Source organism: Abramis brama (genome assembly GCF_963993115.1).
Source record: "Abramis brama genome assembly, chromosome: 7".
Taxonomy (NCBI): domain Eukaryota; kingdom Metazoa; phylum Chordata; class Actinopteri; order Cypriniformes; family Leuciscidae; genus Abramis; species Abramis brama.
Window position 1 is genome coordinate 13036414 of NC_139969.1, and position 20409 is coordinate 13056822.

General features: G+C 37.2%; 1 protein-coding gene across 3 annotated transcripts in view; it reads right to left on the minus strand.

Annotated features, from left to right (window-relative positions):
• The window catches only part of carmil3 (capping protein regulator and myosin 1 linker 3), a 47984-nt gene that overhangs the window by 21081 nt on the left and 6494 nt on the right, over nt 1-20409 (minus strand). For all 3 annotated transcript variants that reach the window (XM_084120713.1, XM_084120712.1, XM_084120711.1), the window contains exons 3-15: nt 16383-16433; nt 16221-16280; nt 15988-16109; nt 14902-14996; nt 12871-12941; nt 12652-12725; nt 10201-10276; nt 9765-9853; nt 9438-9532; nt 8031-8117; nt 5300-5409; nt 4403-4480; nt 4078-4154 (exon numbers count right to left, since the gene is read on the minus strand). In XM_084120713.1, coding sequence (XP_083976839.1) covers nt 4078-4154; nt 4403-4480; nt 5300-5409; nt 8031-8117; nt 9438-9532; nt 9765-9853; nt 10201-10276; nt 12652-12725; nt 12871-12941; nt 14902-14996; nt 15988-16109; nt 16221-16280; nt 16383-16433 — 1085 coding nt within the window. The remainder of the gene's footprint in view (nt 1-4077; nt 4155-4402; nt 4481-5299; nt 5410-8030; nt 8118-9437; nt 9533-9764; nt 9854-10200; nt 10277-12651; nt 12726-12870; nt 12942-14901; nt 14997-15987; nt 16110-16220; nt 16281-16382; nt 16434-20409) is intronic.

Below are 20409 nucleotides of genomic sequence, written 5' to 3' on the forward strand. Positions count from 1 at the left end.
AAGAGAGAGAAAGAGAGAGAGAGGGAAGAATATGAGGTGTAAACGTGTTAACAAGAGCAGAGAGTGTTATGGGAACATTCCCATTTAATATTCATGAGCTCTCTGTCTTATCAGCTCAAACAGATTTACATTGCTGCCTTCACATGGCACTAGCGTAACCAGATTTACTCACACACATGTGCCCACACACCTCATATGGAGATGCCCATGTGTGCAGTGGTTCTGTGTTTGGATGTGCACGTTTCTGAGTGTTCACTCACAAGTGTGGGAGTTGAGGTGGGAGTTTGTGAGAGGATGAAATTAGCACTAGGAAAAGAGGCTATGTTTGCAATAGCATACTAGAATACTATTATTATTGCTGCATGCTGAGCACAATGTGCAACGACCTACTACATTCGTCAAAAATAGAATTAAGGCCTGTTCACACCTTGAACGATTACTATAAGATAAATATAATGATATCAGTACTAGCATTCACACCAACACATAATAAATGTTCTGACTATTTTAACCCTCTGGAGTCTGAGCTGTTTTCTGGGCCCTGGAGGTGTTCTGACATGCTCTGACATTTGTGCTTTTTTCAGTTATTTATAAACATGTTAATGGCAAAGGTGTAAATTCACTCTATATAGCACAAACAGGGCTACCAAAATATCTGATCAACATGCATGTATATGTTTGAATTTTTAAGAGAATAATGTTTATGCGTGGTTATTGGAAAAAATAAAAATGAAAGTTGCAGAAATAAGGCCACAAAACACATACTAAATATGTGGCAATAAGACTTTTGGGTAACACTTTACAATAAGGTTCATTAGTTAACTACATTAGTTAACATTAACTAATAATGAACTGCACTTATACAGCATTTGTTCATCTTTGTTAATGTTAATTTCAACATTTACTAATACTTTATTAAAATCTTGTTAACATTAGGTAATGCACTGTGAACTAACATGAACAAACAATGAACAGCTTTATTTTCATTAACTAACATTAACAAAGATTAACAAAAACAGTAGTAAATGTATTGCTCATTGTTAGTTCATGTTAGTTAATACATTTACTAATGTTTAATAAAGGAACCTTATTGTAAAGTGTTACCGACTTTTGACTAATGGATGTCGTCGCCTATAGTTTTTTCTTCAAAATTATGTGAAAATAGTCTTGCTTTATCGTTCACATAAAACCATACATTGATTTAAATTGATGTAAAACAGGTTTTGCTTGGAAAGCCAATATGCGAGGGGGGCGTGAACGAGGAGTGGTTTACACCTTAGAATACAATGTCCCACCCACTCTGCATAATAATTAGCCATTCATTCAGGTGTGAAACTGACTGAGCCACAATGCAAGGACAAAAGATATATTTAGAAGAAGACTTATATTGACCATTTAAGATTTTGCTTACATCTATCTTGTAAATATGTTTTGCTATTTTATTAAAAAGGTTACAATTACAACAATAATTACAATTTCAACAATATTTCAAGTGTACTCTTTCTTTGTAAAAAAAAAAAGATTATAGGCCTACATTTTATCTATGTATTCATTAGTTTGAATATAGTCAACATTGGAACAGCTAACATCTTAGTTGATGACTTTATTTTTGACAAAAATAGTATTTTATATATAGAAATTGCTAAACAAAAGCTTATTTGACGAGGCAGTATATTCTACAGTAAAAACTGTACCCAAATCTACTAAACAAAATGTTGTCTTTCATATTTCGCCTGACTGTAACGTTGTTTTCATGAAATATTAGGGCATATTGTTAATTTGCAGTTTAATACGTTGCTTATACAAATAGCATACATTTTATGTCAACATATTTCAGTCGATTTTTACTCATCTCAGTATAGCAATACAGTTTGCTAAAACATCATCATTCATTCACACACGCGATTTAAATTTAAACTGTCTTTGCCAGCTGTGGTAAACAGCGCGCATCTCTGCCGTTCATTCATTCATAAACAGAAACCCACGTGAAGAAATTCACGTGAGAAGGAAAAAACTTACTAGTATTCCTCAGCTCACTCCTCCATATACCCGCACTTCTGAGGGACATTTTCCATTATTATTATTCCTCACAGCGCTGCAAGACGGTGTAAACAAGTAATGATCTGAATAAACTTGTGAGTTTTCTCGAGCTGTATGGGGGCGTTCACAGGATTGCGCTTGGATTGCCTCAGCTATTTGCGTTTGAATAGCGCACGCTCTCCGTGGGTGGAGTCACATTACATTTGAATTAGCTCTAATGAGATCGACTGGAATCGCTCTCTTTTAATACAGATTTCACAAGATGGGAATATTTGTTTTTTATATAAATTACTTCATTTAAAAGAAGAGAATTCAAGCTTCATGCCTGTGTGTCTGTATGCCTGTTTGACTGAGTATTCGCTGAGCTACAGTTCATTTTCGGGCGCGTTTCAGAATGGACTACACTGGCAGAGAGAAGGCAGAACTCGCTTCGTGTTTATTTTTCTTTATTTGGCAAAAAGCACAACACTTTGTTTTTATTGTGAGTATACACAAAAATAATACACATTTAACAGAATCGATTGATGTATGAAACTCCTATGGAAAATCAAAGTCAACAGAGTATTTATGAGTTTCTTTTACACTGATAAAAAAAAAGCGAGCTGGTATCGCCGGCGATACCGTCAACCTCAGGGGGTTAAGCGTTATGCCGTCTGCCACTTTAAATGCTCAAGGTCTGGATTTTGATTGGCTGTTAATGTTTTTTATCATTCATCAGCTGGAAAAAATCTTTCTCAAAGTGATTCCAACGAGATTGTTCCTCTCTGTCATTATGTGGTCATGTGACAATGCAACATACTGTGCTGCTGTTTGAAACATTTCGGCATAATGTGTCAACAAATATTACTACTAAACAATATTGCACAGTATTCGGTATGTAGTGAGCTAGTATTTCAATCCTTATTTTAATCTTTAGACACCTAATCATCTAAAAAACTCATCCCTCTGCAAATTCAAACCCAATTAAGAAGGTGCAAAGGATGAAGAAACCTTCCAATTTGAACAATAAGTTCAGCTAAAATTAGCCTCATTTTTCAGAGTTTCTCATAATGCCGTTAACGTGCCGAGAGGGGAGATGGAATTGCTGTTCGGGTTCAGAGGGAGTGAGGCAGGAAGATAGATCATTGCATTTTTGTATCTCCTCAGCCTACAGCTTCTCACGTGCAGGCACATGCATGTTTACTTGCCATGCCATAGACTTCTATCATAAAGCTAATGATAGAGTATTGGTAGAATTAAAAAAACAAAACATCATTTGCTTAATTTATGAGCTGTTTTTCCAAATCAGGTTTTAAATGATTTGGCTCACTTTTGGAGACACATTTTTTCACACGAAAACCTGTTTTCATCTGATTCTGTTACAGTAGCTGTATTACCATCTGCGCTACATGCAGGTCCATCAGCTCTATCTGATCGCTCATGTCCTAGTTTAACTCATAATGTATTATTACAGGCACTTTTCCCTGCTGAGAAACCCATTTACAACCAGCTTCTGATGGTAGTTAAATCCAGCTAGACTGACACGGAAAGGAAGAATTCATTGAATAAAGTTATTTTAGTTTTTTTGCGCACAAAAAGTATTCTCGTCGCTTCATAAAATTAAGGTTGAACCTCTGTAGTAACACGGACTATTATAACAATGTCTTTACTACCTTTCTGGGCCTTGAAAGTGGTGATTATGTTGCAGTCTATGTGGGGTCAGAAACTCTCGAATTTCATCAAAAATATCTTAATTTGTGTTCTGAAGATGATCAAAGGTCTTACAGGTTTGGAACCACATGAGGGTGAGTAATTAATGACAGAATTTTTGGGTGAACTAACCCTTTAAGCTGGTTTACCTTCGTTTCCAGCAGGATTCTACTTTTGGTTAAATTCATGGAAGTAGTAGGAAGTGTTTTCTGAGGGACCGACTGAAATGAGTCAAACTGACTCGTGATGATATGCGTGGTTGAGGCAGGGAGGTTCAACTCACCTGTGAAACCGATTCAAAAGTGACAGATTATTGTGCGAGAGCAGGTGGGAGGCAGTTTAGCTCACCTGTGAGAAAAGGAGTTTTTGGACAGGTTCAAGTAGGAGAGATCGGCACAACAGCCCCGCAACAGAGCTCCAAATAGCTGAGAGGAAATAGAGAAAGAGAATGTAAAAAACAGAGAAAAAAAGAGAGGGAAGGAGAGTGGCAGCAAAAGAATGATGAAAATTTGAATAATTCTGTCATTTAGGACCATTAAATATGACAAATATCAATACGAAATCAGAGATAAATTGTTGTCTCGCATCCTGGGTGCAATGACATAAATCATGGTGTGTAAAAAGCAATTTGGCAATAACAAATTCAGAAGGATGAGGCACACTGTCAACTCACAGAGTCTACGGTACAGTCAGTGCCTGACAGGTCCAAATGCACCAGGCAGTTCGGCTGTGCCAGGAACAGGTACAGATTCTACAATGAAGAGGAAGTATTGAGGCTGTTAATAGTGGTGTGTGTATGTGTGTATCGTGTACCTGCCTCTGTATACGTGCGAGTTATTTTCAACATTCGTGTGTGTGTCCTCACAAAGAAATCAAAACCAGGAAAACATTGTGAGGACCTTAATGGAACATTAACATTATATATTATACGTATATGCCCCATGAGAAATTAAATGAAAAGCTACACACTCCATCAAATAGGGTTAGGAGAACTGTTGCCAAACATATCACATGCTAGAAACATATGAATTACTGCAATAATAATCATTGACTTGAGCATTTGCCTATTTAAATCCAAACAGTGACTTTTTTTGGCCAGGAAGTAAGTGTGTGTGTGTGTGTGTGTGTGTGTGTGTGTGTGTGTGTGTGTGTGTGTGTGTGTGTGTGTGTGTGTTTGTGTGTATAACGAGCTGTGTTAGTAGTGTGCTGTTGGGGTGTGAAACTGGTAGTGTGAAACTCGCGGTTGTGGTAAGGGTAATTTCCTAAACTTGCTCAAAGTGGTTGACCAATCACAACACACTGTTCCAGCCAACCAATCAGAGCACATTGCGCCTCTTGGACAGAGAGGCTTGGACATAGAGAAAGGAACTCAACAGAGCGTTACTGGCAGACTAGGAAGAGAGGTGCTGCAACAATGTAAAATATGTGAAAATTAATGAATTTTTTTAACATTCAGGCATGATAACCTATTCTACTACAACCCAAAAACAAAATCAAGGCTTTGTAAAAGGGCATAATATGGCCTCTTTAAGAAAACTAGAAGTAAAAGTGAGATAAAACAATTTCTAACCGTTGCATCTTCTCCAGACAGAATCCCTGGGTTCTTACTCAGGTCCAGATGAAGGAGAGAGTTGGAGTAGTCATCACTGGAGCACAGGGCCTGCGAAAGAGACGTGACACCTGGGAAAAAAAAGACAAGGAAAGGCTGAATCATAGAGCGAATCTAAAGTTCACAAGATAAAAAATGCCTCTAATTTGCATATTTTAAATAAAGCACATTTTTTTGTAGCATTTGGTATTTCGTCCTTCTGCTTTAATGAGTTTGTTTTAAACCTGATGATAATTATGTTCTCCAGCGTGATTTAAGAATGATAAAACAAGCATCTTGACCTTTAATGGAAGACATCTGTCTGTACAAAGGAGTTCACAAATATACATATTTGATTAGAGACTTTGTTTACATTTTATCAAATCCTAAACCTTTCTGTGTATTTCCAGATTTAAATTAGATTTTGAATCCCAGATTCTCAATGTGGTCTCAGACTTTTGGACTCCACTGTACATGACCACCAAACCACAACGACATGCACAGAATGTTCTGTAAGCAGGGTGGATTTTCATTTAGTTTCTAAAGAAGAAAATGCTAGTGATTGCCTTTTGTACTATGAGACAAAAAGACAGCTCTCCTAACTCTGTTAAGTGGCAGTTTGCCAGTGAACTCAGCCAGTACGCTTCCTCACCAGGGAGTAACAAAAACATCCCACTGCGCTCTCTGAAAGCAGGAATTTACTCATCAAAATGTTAACCACTGCAACCTTTCATGATCCAGTAGTTTTCAGTTTTGCTTTTCACACCTGCTGTAGTTCATATTTTGATAAGTAAATTCTGCTTTTACTGCTGATATGATTTCACTTTAAAGTTCACAATAAATCCTAACCGGATGTGGCAGATGCTGAAACTAAACATCTCAATTTGAAATGAGCTGTATTCTCTGATGGCACAAGTTCATCTTACTTCTATATTCAAAGTTAAAACTTCTGCAATGAAGTCGTCACAAAACAGATTATTAATAAAGATTAATGATGGGAGCTATTTCGAGTGGATTTTGATTCATGGCGTGTGCTGGAAGGCTATCCATCTATCCACTTGGTTTAAAACTGTATTGATTGAAAGAGAAAACCAGAGGTTTAGCAGACCATGGGAGCAGCCAAGGATGCTGGTAATTGAGTCTGGACTCTCCAAGAGAAGACAAGCTCTTTGGTCATGAATCTGATGCTCTGAAGTCAGATGCAACTAATCCATCGATAATCTTACTGATTTAAGAGAGAACAGGAAGTTGATTCTAGATCAGTAGAGTGAGAAAACATAATTTTTACAGCCTGAAATGTAACATAGAGATTGCAGATCTTCTGTAGACCATGTGTCCAGACTGTGATTTGACAAATTATTGTTTTGTGCTAAGTTTGAGATAATTTTTCATATCTGATTTGGGTGTGCATCAAGTTCAGAGGTGTGTAATTTTGGGAAAAATATTATTATAAAAAGTAATGACTATATTTTAATTGTATTATATATATATATATATATACATATATATATATACATATATATATATATATATATATATATATATATATACAGTACAATGCATAAGTTAATACACCCATGCTAAAGTTGACTAAAAAGAGGAATAAAAAATCATATTTTGGAAATTGAACTTAATGCCTTAATTTAAGAAATTAGGAAAAATCCAACCTTTTAGGACACCAATTTTCTTTGTGAATGAATAATGTATCGTAAATAAATAAATGTTCTTCCTTAAAATACATGGTGCATAAGTGTGTACACCCCTATGTTAAATTCCCATAGAGGCAGGCAGATTTTTATTTTTAAGTATTTTTTTTTAATTAATTTTTAGGATACTATGCATCCTGAAGTTCCCTTGGCCTTTGGAATTAAAATAGCCCCACATCATCACATAGCATTCACCATACCTAGAGATTGGCATGGTTTTATTTCAGTTAGCCTAAAAGCTAGTTTGATTTGCATTGAGAGATGATCTTATGGAAAGTACCCCATGCCAATCTCTAGGTATGGTGAAGGCTATGTGATGATGTGGGGCTATTTTAATTCCAAAGGCCAAGGGAACTTTATCAGGATGCATAGTATCCTAAAAATTAATTTAAAAAAAATACTTAAAAATAAAAATCTGCCTGCCTCTATGGGAATTTAACATAGGGGTGTACACACTTATGCACCATGTATTTTAAGGAAGAACATTTATTTATTTACGATACATTATTCATTCACAAAGAAAATTGGTGTCCTAAAAGGTTGGATTTTTCCTAATTTTTTAAATTAAGGCATTAAGTTCAATTTCCAAAATATGATTTTTTATTCCTCTTTTTAGTCAACTTTAGCATGGGTGTATTAACTTATGCATTGCCCTATATATATATATATATATATATATATATATATATATATATATATATATATATATATATATTTATATATATATATATATATATATATATATATATATATATATATAATTATTATACATTTGAATTATTATAAATTAATTTAATATAACGGACAGTAGATAGACAGACAGACAGATTTTGCGAGAAAGTTAATGTAGTTATGGCATCTACAGCAAAGGCTAACTGGACATAAATGTAATCTCACATTAACTTTCTTACATGCTTCTATTTAATATTTCTATCTGTGAATTGTAATTATAGACTTAACCAGCAGAGGGCGTTACACCTCTAGAGACAGATTACTTCTGAACACACCCTTTGAAGAGAGCGACGTCTTGGAGAGGTTAAGTAGACGCAAGCCTTTACTGAGCCGACACACTTGCTGGATGAGGTTAGAAACTCCTATAGGAAAACAAACATCCACAAACACATTGGATCGGTCACAGACCAATTTACACACAGTATTATCATGCACCTTCAGGCATACACTGACATTGTTGTAGTTACGTTCACACACGCACACTTGTGATATGATAGGCAATGACATGTGTCAGGCATGATGGCAGGCTGAAACTCTGACCCTGACACATATAGAGGACGTGCCAATGTTGGAGAAGCTACTGTTAGTGAAAAACACAAGCTACTCACAAAAAGAAGCTAATTGAACTATAGCTACTTAAAGGGGAAGTAGCCTTGTAAAATATGCAATTCATTTATTTATTTTAAATCATTTATAAAATCTTGAATAAAATCTTAAAATATTTATAATAAAAGATATTTATACTGTGAAGTTCACTTTATACGGCACTATTGTACCCTGGTAATCCAGAGTTCTCGCGAGAGCACAAGTTGAATTTGCTCAGCGAGTTACTCTGGTGTCGAGTAATGATGCTCATTAAATATGCTCCTCGATCTGAGCTGCACCAATCACATCGGGTTATCTGATATAGGCGGGCCAGAGGCGGGCTAAACAGATGACGACAGCGCTGTGACGTCAAAGTCATTAGTAAACATTGCATACCAGTTGTTTGAAACGGCTTTGGCCGCTACAATGAACGAGTTAGACTTGGCTTTTTATTTAAAACAGGAACAGAAGACGCCGCTCGAATCGTTGCTTTGCAAGAAGGACGTTTTTGCTGTTTTGCCGACCGGATACGGCAAGAGTATAATCTACCAGTTAGCTCCGCTGGTAGCGTATGGGGTTTATTGTTGTGATTGGTCGTAGTGTTATCCAATTGCGTGCAGTGAGATTTTCAAATGCATGCTTGGTGCCGCCCCTCGAGCTGGCCGATTTTCATTAGTCGACGCCAGACCATTAATCTTTTAGATTTAGGTCTGGATTTCCAGGCTAGCACTATTGGTCTACTCGAATGTACTTCCATTGTCACGCTATTAATAAATGTATTTAAGATGGTAGCATTACTAGTAGTTGCTCCACCAAACACTGTACAGTACATACAAAATGACACAAAAACACGCACATAAGAAAAAACACAGCATACACACAAATCTAATAGATGCCATTTTCAAATCAGCTACAGATTCAGCACAATCAGCCAGCAAAACAGAGACAAGAAAGAACAAAATACACCCACTCAGAGACAGAAATAGCAGACATACATGCTGATACAGAAAGTGTAAAAACAGACAAAAGCAGGTAAATAGACAGAGAGGTGGGGAGAGAGAGGGATAGCAGAACCAGAGAGACTTTGATGCATGTACCTTGGTTGTCCAGTGTATTGTGGGCCAAGTTAATGGAGTGTATGACTGATGCTGGGTTTTCTGACAGGGCAGTGGCCATTTTCTGTGGGAAATCTCTAAATGACAGAAAGAAAGTCAGTAGAAACGGAACTGCAATACAAAGCTCCGCACTCTGGGACAGAGATGAAATACAGAAGCAAAAATGAGGCAGGGGAATAAGACTGGGAACGGCATAAAGGGGAAAAAAATGACAGTGACAGAACAAGAAACAAACTTTTCGATGAAAAGAGAGTAAAGGGGTCGGAGTGATGAATAACACAGAGAGCAATAGAGAGATTTATAACTCACGCTTTAAGGCCCACGTTTTCCAGCGTGAGTTCCTCCAGACTGCTGGATTTACTGACAGAGTGCAGAATCTGTTCTACGACCTCTGAACTCTATGTGTGTGTGTGTGTGTGAGAGAGAGAGAGAGAAAGAGAGGGGGAAAAGGAGAAAATCACTAGAATTTAATTCTTTAGGAAGACTCACCATAATGACGTCATGCACATTGTCACAGACTTCCGTTTCAGACTGAATGAATACCATTTTCATATACCATAGTATTAACATGGTATTTCAAAGAATACGATCGTATTACCATCAAATTAGTGTCCAAAACCGCATGTAGAGATAATAACCCTAATGATAATACCATGGTACGTTTTTGTACGTGAAACAAACAAAAACAGAAAAACAAAAGACTTGGACATAGTAAAGATTGAAATGGTTATAAAAGGATATTTACAATGCGCAAGTCTTTGCAATAAAGTTTGGTGAACCATGAGTTATACGCCATGGCCGCCACAATCACCGCAAGGTCCCTGTGACGAAAAGAGACACAGAAGAGAAAAATCAAAACAGATTGTTTTAGTGAGGTGCTGCATCAACCAGAGGCCTTCTCACTTTACTCATGCAACCCCTCATAAGATTGCATGCTCTCCTCAAGACAAAAATAGAGATGTTATTATTCAAGAAAAATGATAGATTCAGCAATAAACGCTCCCTGAGAGGAAAGCCAGGAGAGGAAGGGAAGAGGACAGTGTAAATCGATGGGAAAACTGATGCCAGGTCAGTGAATTACTCAGTGCAATGTGTCTATGATACAGCTTTTAATATTGGCCCTGAGCCTAAAACCTTTTTACCCGGTAGACAGAGCAGACATACTGCACTCATATGGAGAACGAAGAAAAAGGCGGCGAGGGAAAGAAATGTATAGGGGTTTCTCCTGTTGAGTACGGCTGGTGGCGGTGTTCTCATTTGCAGCTTCGTCATTCCTCTGTTTAGACGCTGTAGTGAGGCTGTAGGCAGTGTGTACTCAGCTGTTCTCTCTTTCTAAATGAGAGTTTCTCTACCTCACCCGTTCGTCTCTCTCCCTTTAGATGTTCTAATGGAACAAATGCTTAAAAATCAATGACATAACATCTTCAAGACAGATGCAGCATCTAGATGGTAGTTTAAGTGTCCCTGCTGGTGAAATAGCAAGAAACAAAGGAATGGCAGTTGAAGTGCTCTGCAGTATAAAGGCTTATATGTTGAGTTTGTGTCTAAAATATACTTCTTTTTGCAAATATTTGATGTTCAACTCTTAAGGCAATGCAAATATACTCCACTCTTCTTTTAATGGAAATATGTCATTGACCACATTTACATGCACATCGTTTTCTGACGAAGGGCCGTATTTTACTTGTAAGAAAATCCATCTTAAGATGGCAGATGTGTTTTGGGATATGAATACTGGTGTCTTATCTAGTCTGAGGTAGACTATCTTGGACCAGCAGCAGTTGCCAGTTTAATGTGGTCAAGCTGGTTTTTGGAGGCTGGGGATCCAACTAATAACCTTGCACCAGCTAATGACATGCTTCAAAACAGCTATCACTTTAAAATGGATTTTTCAACATGGCTGGTTTAACCTTTATTCTATCTACAGTATATTATATATATAATCTGCACAGTATTTATCACATCATTAATCCTCAATCATGTTCTTGACACCAGCATACCAATGCGCTTTCAATTTTCAATATGTAGGTCATGAGACTCGTCCGCTGTCAGCATATAGATTTTTTTTGTAAGGATTATTTTTTGTAGGATAACATTTTTTTGTCTTCTCAGTCCAAAACGTTTTCTCTGAAAGCTTTACTTTTTTACAACAGCTTTTACTTCTAGCAGTCATAACAACTCTCGCTTGGACATGTGCAGATATACACAGAACATTACCAAAAAGGTATTTACATGACAGAAAGTTTAGATTAATAAAAGAATAGGGTAGCTTTCTTATTCAGATTTCTAGAAACCGGTATATTGGCTTCATCAACTCAAGGCAATTTTGTTCAAATGTTTACATCATGCATTTGTAACACAGCATGCAAATGTGGTCAATGATGGAGCCAAAGCCTTTGCTAAATTTCACCAGTCGTCTGAAAGACACTCACTAAACTGTATATCTGAAATGAAAAGCACTCTTGTCAGGCAAAATCCTGCATTTTAAAATGCAAAAATGATCTTTAAGTGGCTGCACTCCCATTAGAGTTTCATCATACGACTGCTGAAAAAAAATCTTTTTCAGCAGATAACCGGAACTGCCCTTGAGCAAAGTGCTCAACGAACCGTATCATTTCTCACAGTCAGAGTATAAATATATTAAGTGCATTTCCTTTTTTATGTGTTAAAGTATGGTTGTGTAGGTGAAAGTACAGAGATGATGGTCGTTTTCACAGGTCATATATATTTGTAATCCTGTTTCAACAGGAAGAGAGTTGCGGACCAGCCTTCAGCCTGCAAACACAGACCCAACATCAGCAGAAAATACAGCATCTGATCTGGAATCAGCTGAGGAACCTGACACCGATTGAACGGATGTAAAAAAAAACAGCATGACTCCCACCGGGCAGGAAGTCAGCAGAGATGCCACAGGAAAGAGTCTAAATGTATTATTACTGTTTCAATTCAGCACATATTCAAAGCACTGGCTGACATCAGCATTCCTGTGTCAATTATCATTCAAATCCCTATCAATACGAAGCAATTAACGAAGCATAGAGTTATCATTAGACTAATCCTTCCAAAATGAAGAAGCTTTTAAACCTCCGCTCTGTGGGATGTAGAGATGGCAATGAAAGTAAAGGCAAGCAATTAGAGGTTGCAGATACAGAACATGAATATTAAGATGAGATGTAAATTTGTGTGCTCTGGCTACCCGCTTTCCAGGTGACTGAAGTCCAACAGGTTAAACTCCCTGTTGTCCTGCGAATGATAGATGGTATCCACATCCTGAAAGAGCAAATGAGACAGAGGAAGGCAGAGAGACCCAAAAAGAGGAAGAAAACATATTTAGAGTGCAATAACAGCAGTGACACATGCAGAAAATGTCACAGCTAGTGCTGAGGATGTATTTGTGGTCAAAGTAAGCTCTTACCCATTGCACTTCCTCTTTACAGGTGATACCATTGTAATCGCACAGAGCTGCGTAGGTCTCAGAAAAGCCCCCTGAAATGGGAGAAAGGAAAAAAATGCCTAAAAATGAAAAACTGCCCTACATGTATTTGTACAAATAAAGATTTAATGGTTTTTAGAGCACCGAAGGCAAAGTACTCTCATTTTATCAAACTATTTTTCGCTGCAAAGGATTATCGAGCAGAGTTGTTATTGCTAACTAACACTTCTGCTATTTAAATAAAATATAAATATTATATGAAAACAAACTTGCATTAAAATGAGAAATGTTATTTTGGCAACCAACAGAAACAAATTAATTAAAACTAAATCGAAACATAAACTAATACAAATGACAAAAGCAAGACCAAATTACTAAATCTTAAAGGAGTTGTCTGAGGTCCCCATATAATGTTATTAACATTTTTACATAAAAAAACCTCCTAATTTAGAAGTAATAAACTATTTTCTATCCTGAACGCATTAACCCCATAAATGCCGGAGCAAAGGCAATCTGCATCAGATAAAGCGATGATGCAATACTGTTGTTTCCAATGTAGTTGTCATTGCATCATCTTTTATTTTCAGCGTCTCTGAAAAGCCTGCATCGAACTGTGTCTTGTTTAAAAAACAAATTGGCTGTAAAGAAGCGAACAAACCAACAGTGTCTAACTGACGTGATCTGACTGGAATTTCGTAAAGAAATTAATTTCATCCATGCCTTCTTAATGTTAGGATCACATGGATGGCAAAGCAAAGACAGTTTGTTTCCACAATTTGGCACTTTTAAAACGTCTTTCTTGTAATCCTCAGAGGCATCTCTATGGTTTTGTTGCTGGAGTAATCCTTTATTTGCGTCTCTCATATTTACTACTACATGACATATGCAAATCGGTGGGTGGGGCAAAAAAGGCTGTGATGTAGAAATAGGAGTTGATCTTCTGCAGAGACGGTCTTTCGTCACACTATGACGTAATAATGTGACAAAGAGCTTAGTTTCAATAAAAGCTGTTTTTGGACTAACAAGGAAGTTTTGAGTTCTGAAACTTACAGGATATTTTTATAGTACAATTCTTATATGTCAAAAGAGCATGGACAAATTTATTTCTCAATTCATGACACCTTTAAACAAAAATTTAAATATTAAAATAAAAGCAAATTAAAAAAAATTATAATTACTATAATAGTATATAAACAATACTAAAATAACACTGTTCTAGTGCTGGCTATACAGTTATTTGACACATCTCAGGATTATTTAAAGCACCAATAAATTAATAAATAAATACATAAATGTACTTCTGAAGAACAAAAAGTTATTTGTGGAACTCCTCTAAGCGATTTTGTGCCACTAGTGACACTACACTCCCAGTTTTCCATTGTTCTACCAAACAGGTAGTCTTTCTTCTGTTTACAGGGACACTATGACATATTTAAACAATATACGTCAATATGTAGGGAGATATTAGCAATATTTCAAAAAAGAGCTTGAAAGTGTTCTCCTATGCCATCAAGACTGTGAAACCCTTTTTGTTTCTCATTTTTAAGTCTACATAAGTCAAACACAAGGACTGTGTTCTGTGTACTGGTTGCAAACTGCATCTCTCCCTGTCACCGTATGAAGGGCACGGAGTAATTTGCATAGTCTTTCTTATACCCAGTTACCCACTATAACTGCTCCTTATAATGACTTACTTCTCAATTTTGAGCTTTTGTATTATTTTTTTCTTAATTTATGTATTTGGCACCGTTTTAATTCTGTCCTTCACTGTCTACAGCTGCAGCGGCTGTGGCAAAACAAATATTGTTATATAATTTGTCATGAAAAGCAAAGAGCACAAAAACCAAGTAGATGGCATAAATTAAGAGCAAAATATTCAAAATATTCTTTGAGAAAACAGCAGTGGTGAGAGGGGAAGAAAAAGAGATTAGAGAGATTAAAATCTGGTGTATAATCAAAATATGTATGAGCTTGTGTGTGGATGCATGAACTATATGTACTTATTTCTCTCACCACATGCTCTTTGCGTCTCCACTGAACTCTCAGAAGTTGGAGAAAATTTCCGATTTCCGTCAGTAACATCTCCATCTGTGTGAAAGATGGAGGGGCTGAAAAAGAAGAGGGAGGGGGAGAGAGGGTTTCGCAATGCATCAGAATCTCAGTTATTCCGACCCAGCATGTGAACACCTGGCCAAAGAGCTGAAACAGGAAAGAGAGCGAGAGAGTTGAATACTAAGACAGAAAAAGAGTGCTTTTATGCATTGCACTAATCTCCTACTGTCTGAATATGAGAAAATCTCTCAATTAACTGCTCAGCAGTGCCTCACACCCCTGCTTGCTCTAGCAGATACTGACTTCTATAGGCAGCATTATGGATTCTACAAAAAAAAACTACATTAGCACTAAGATACAGTGCATAGGCAACAGAAATCAGATTTGCATCTCTGCTTGGATGGTGTGAGCAAATACAGATCGGTCAACAGGGTTAGTCTCAGCCTCAGACATCGTGTTCGCTGACCGCTCGATCTGGCAAGCTTTAATCTAATTGGCTGGTTTTATGCAATTTACGAGAGTAAGGGCACATAGGTTTCTTTCTTTTTTTTAATCACTCCGCCTGTGTTTTAATGGTGAAAATGAAATATTAACTGAATTTTCCAGATTACTAGATATCCATAAGAACTACTGTATTTATTTCACTTTGCAATGTTTAAATAATGTAACAACTTTTGGCAGGACTTTATAAAGTTAATATATATTATTTACCAAAGTTTTCATAAGCATTTATTACGTTTTTCTTTGTTTTTACGCCACGAGGTGCTTATGTTTGAAATATATTATGCACATCCATAAGTGCTTTTATATTATATTATACTGTATATCTATATACACAAATATAATAGAATATAATAGAATATAAGCACTAACTTTTGGATGTAACAAGTCTATAATGAAAAACCACTAGTAATAAAACAAAGCAAACTGTGATTGGTCGCTTTATGTTCGAGTGGGCGGTTCTTGGAATGTGGACCGTTTCGCTGTTTAGTCAAAGTCTGGCTATGTGGGACCACAGCAAACCTGTGGGTTTCTTAGGATACTTACGTGTAGATGGAATTGTTGAAGATCCGAGAGAGAGCAAAGTTGATGTGGTTAATCAGCTGATCCAGGTGGTCATTAGACTGCAGCCTCAGGGAATATGTGGACTTGTCTGTTTCTATGACAACCTGTGAAGGAAAGAACATGCTTTAGTGAAGCAAAACATTTGAGAGAAGTAGTGGAAAAAAAATATGGCAGCAAAAGCTAAAACACAGGAGCCCTGTAAATGCTTTTTCTACCTGATTATCCGGGTGGGTGTTCATTGCCCGAATCTCCAGGAAGTTGAACGTTTGTTCCACCTGAGGGGAAAATGAGCATCTTGCTACATTACTCATTCTAAATCAGATTACTGCAGTGCTTTGAGATGGAGCAGACAGGTGGTGCGTAATTGCCTACCGTACCTTGGTTGGTATCTTGGGGGCCATGAGGTACAGCCGCCATGTTGCCAAAGCCTGAGAGACAAAAGAGAGGTTGAAAGCACAATTAATAGGGCAAGATTAAGTGCAAAGTGCAAGACTGTTCAAAGAAATAATGGTTTAGGTTTCCCTGGAGAACAACCTGTTCAACTGAATCCAAGTCATGAAGTAGTTTAACCATTTTGCCTACTGAACACTTTACTCACAAAGATAACGCTACAGTACAATGGGGCTCATATGTGTGCATTAAAGCGTACTTTATCTTATTTGATACGCAAATTTCGAAGGCCTCTGAATTATCAACATGATCAGAACTTTGCTGAAAAACCTGTTGAACACAATCTAATACACATCTGCTGTCATTGATAGTTTTTAGCAAGTAAAAGGCCTTTTAATATTATTCTAAAAACATTCCCTCCTTCAGGACGTGGTACACGTGTCTTTTTGTAGAGTAAACGCAAGTATAACTTTTATATTGTTAGTTATATTTCAAGATTAACACTTTCTGGACTGAAGAAATTTAGGTTTACATGATGCATTTACATGCCACCTTTTTTTTTAAACCATGTTAAAATGTAAAATATAAGCAACTGCACCAAACTGGATTTTGGGCCTCTAAATAAAAATGGGGTGTTTTTTTTTTCTCTCTCTCTTTGAGTATGAGATCCATATTCTCCTATATCATACTATACCAGCCATACAAGTCTGATTTATCAAATGTGAATACACACAGACAATCTTTTAAAAAACAAATTGTCTAAAGATTTAATAAACCATTCAAAATGTGATTTTTCTTACTATTATTTCATATTTCAGGCTTTACAGGATTAATACATTTATTAAAGCATTTTAATAATTCATTTTAATAACGATTCAGTTTTATAACAAAATTATGGAGACTGGGGGCTTCTATGGGTGCTGTTGTTTATGGATTTCACATGTGTTATGAAGTGAGGCGAACAGTGTTACAGACAGATAAGTAGGCGCAGAGAGGACGGAATAAGGATTTGTGTGATGTCTGAGGATTACAGAAACATAAAAAGAGTACTGTACTATATTTTAAGAAAGGGAACAAGTGTGTGCGTGTGCCTGAAACAGTATGATCAGGTCTGGAGAAACCACTTAATCTCATTCATAATTTAAATTCCTTATTAACACACTTCATTTAGGCTTTTGTGACACCCCTCACACCAGTCCCTCCCTTCCCCATCATGTAAACCAGTGATTCTCAACCAGGGGTCCGAATGCCACTAGGGGCCACAGCATAACTTAGAATTAATTCAATTAATATGTTATTATTAAAATAATTAACATTAAGATTAGTATATTAAAACAAACTTGCTCAATCAAAATTCAAACAAAAAACATACAATCAAGATGTAAACTGACATTTTCTTTTTTCCCATCCAATAACTATTGTATCTATTTTCTATTGAGTTGTTGAAATTTCTGGAATCACAAAATTAATTGGTCAATTAATTTACCTATATCATAATATGGTGTGTGTGTGTGTGTGTGTGTGTGTGTTATGGACAGTGGTGGGCCAAACGAGTCAAAAAGGCAGAGATTCAGTGATCTAAACATCAACCATTCTCCATCTGCCCTTTTTCTCCTCTGCAACATTCTTCTACTCTTCCCGAGATGTTCTCTGTTTGATCTACAATGTATATACTTCAATATTCAATACTTCATTCTCCCTTCATTTTATCTCAAAAATTTCCAACTTCCTCTGGTTCAATGCAGAACCTCATCCTAGGCCCCCTGTTTTCTTCACCCTCGGCCCCCTGTTTTCTTCACCCTCCTTCATTCGTCTATTCTTTTTCTGCCCTGTCGCTTTCGATTCTTCAAGGTTTCCCTCCGATGTGTTACTAATGGCACCCCACCAAGAAGAAGAACCAGAGATGGAGATTTCCCAGATTTCTCCTTAATAAAGACTCTGTATAGGCGGGTATTCGTATAAGGTTTGATGGCGGCTGGGGTTGGATGTTGAAGTTTGGGTGTTCTGAGTAAAGAAAGTTCCCAATACTTTGTCAGAGTTAACAGTGACACAACCATTGATCGAGAGATGACATTTTAGAGAGTGCACCCCACCACAAAACTCAATAACCGGTCAGGAAAACTTCGTTATATAAAAACGCTCCTTGAGAAAGAGAGATGATGCAAGAGAAACAGAGGAAGGAAAAGTCAGTTCGGGAACCAGAAAGCGTCGTCTACTCATCAAAGACTTTACTATCAAAGGGAGCAGACACAAAAGATCGGCACGTAAACAGCCACATTAATTATTAAAGCCCGCTGGGGTGTTTGGACTTGACCGAGTTTGCATGGATGGATGGAAGAGCGGGGATCCCCCAATCAAGGAAAGATTGGAATACATCAAAGACTACCTAACACATTGCATGGGTGGGGACCGTGGCTGATCGTATGGTAATGAATGCAGCAGTTAAGCTACGACTCACATTACTCACCCTGCTGTCGAGCGCAGACAGAATAAGGCATCCAGCGTATAATGATATCAACATTAGCATTCATTATTGGATCCGAGCCCTGTTGAGCAAGCATTTTTGAGTAAGACTGGGCCAAGCGAGGTTGGGTTTATCTGTAACAACGTCCTGCGAGTAGGTCAGAGGTCAGCCGCTTTGAGTGAGACGGCCACCCACCGCATCCACTCGTAAAAGAGCAAAAAACACTCTCATCCTGTGATCGCAGACAGGCCAATTGTGGAAGGTAGACAGGGCGACTTCAGTCCGTGGCTTTCATGGACCATTCGAGCCTGGGGAGATCAGACTGGTTCAACACTTGCCCTAAAAATCATCCACCACCTCTCAGTACCGACTTCAAAGAATGAGAGATATGAGGATGTGTGTGTGTGTGTGTGTGAAGGAGGGAGGAGAGGTTTGTGTGTGCAGAAGGGAGATGGTTTATATTAATCATACGATGTCGGGGATCTGGCTTGACACTTCAAACACGACCCATAATTCAAAGGGTGTTGGGGACACGTCAGCGCTGTGCCCAGGAGACTAGAAAAGAGCAGCAGATTGCTCCAAACATGCCTCTGTACATCTCTTCTCAGACACATCACACTGCACGCAGGTGTCATTGCCTAAGACGGAGCCATTTCTGCTGTCAGCCATTGCAGAGGAGAGGAAGAGCGTGGATTTACTCCCGCGGCAGGTCCGCGTCTTAACTCTGCTGAACTTAAGAGGCGAAGAGATGAGAGGAATAACGAGTGAGCAGAGAGGATAGAAGATAGGACAGATCAGGGCTGAAATGCTGTGCTCCAGATTCACTGATGATTAAAAGTCTCAGAATCAAAGCAGCTCTGCAACTAAAGCCTAGAGTGAGAGAACAAGAGAGGAAAGAAAAGAGAGAATGAAAGAGAACGACAGAGAGGAGGGGCTTAAAGCTTAGGACTAGAGGAAGTATGTTACTTAGTTATTTGCATTGCATTGTTTTTGATTATTTTTGTCCTATTTTTCAGTTAAAATATCAAAACATCATTTAGTCATTTGCTGCACTAAGTTAAAAACAAGCGAAAAAATCAGCCAGTGAAGAAAGACAAAATACACTTCTTTTCAAAAGATAAGTCTAAGAAAATTTAGACTTCAAGTCAATTTATCTATTGGATATTTTTTTCAAAATTTCTGGTTTTGTCTGGTTTCCCAAGAAAATATATAAACATCCTTAAAGTAAGATAAATTTACTTGAGATACAAAGATACAAAATAAGTCTAGCAAAATAGCCGTTTTTGTGTTAAGCATAAACCTAAATTAATTATATTCGTCATTATTTCTTAATTTTACTTCTCACGAACATTTATCTGTTTATAATATAATTTCAGGTATTTTGGAAAATAAGACAAAGCTATCGATTAATACAATTTCGATTTCAATTACAAATATTGATTGTATTTGCATAGAAATAGAATAAAGGGTACGCTCAAGGGTACAATGGTTATCGAACTTTCTGGAGTTTGAACCTACAATCTTTTGGTTATCATCTTAGTTCTTCAACA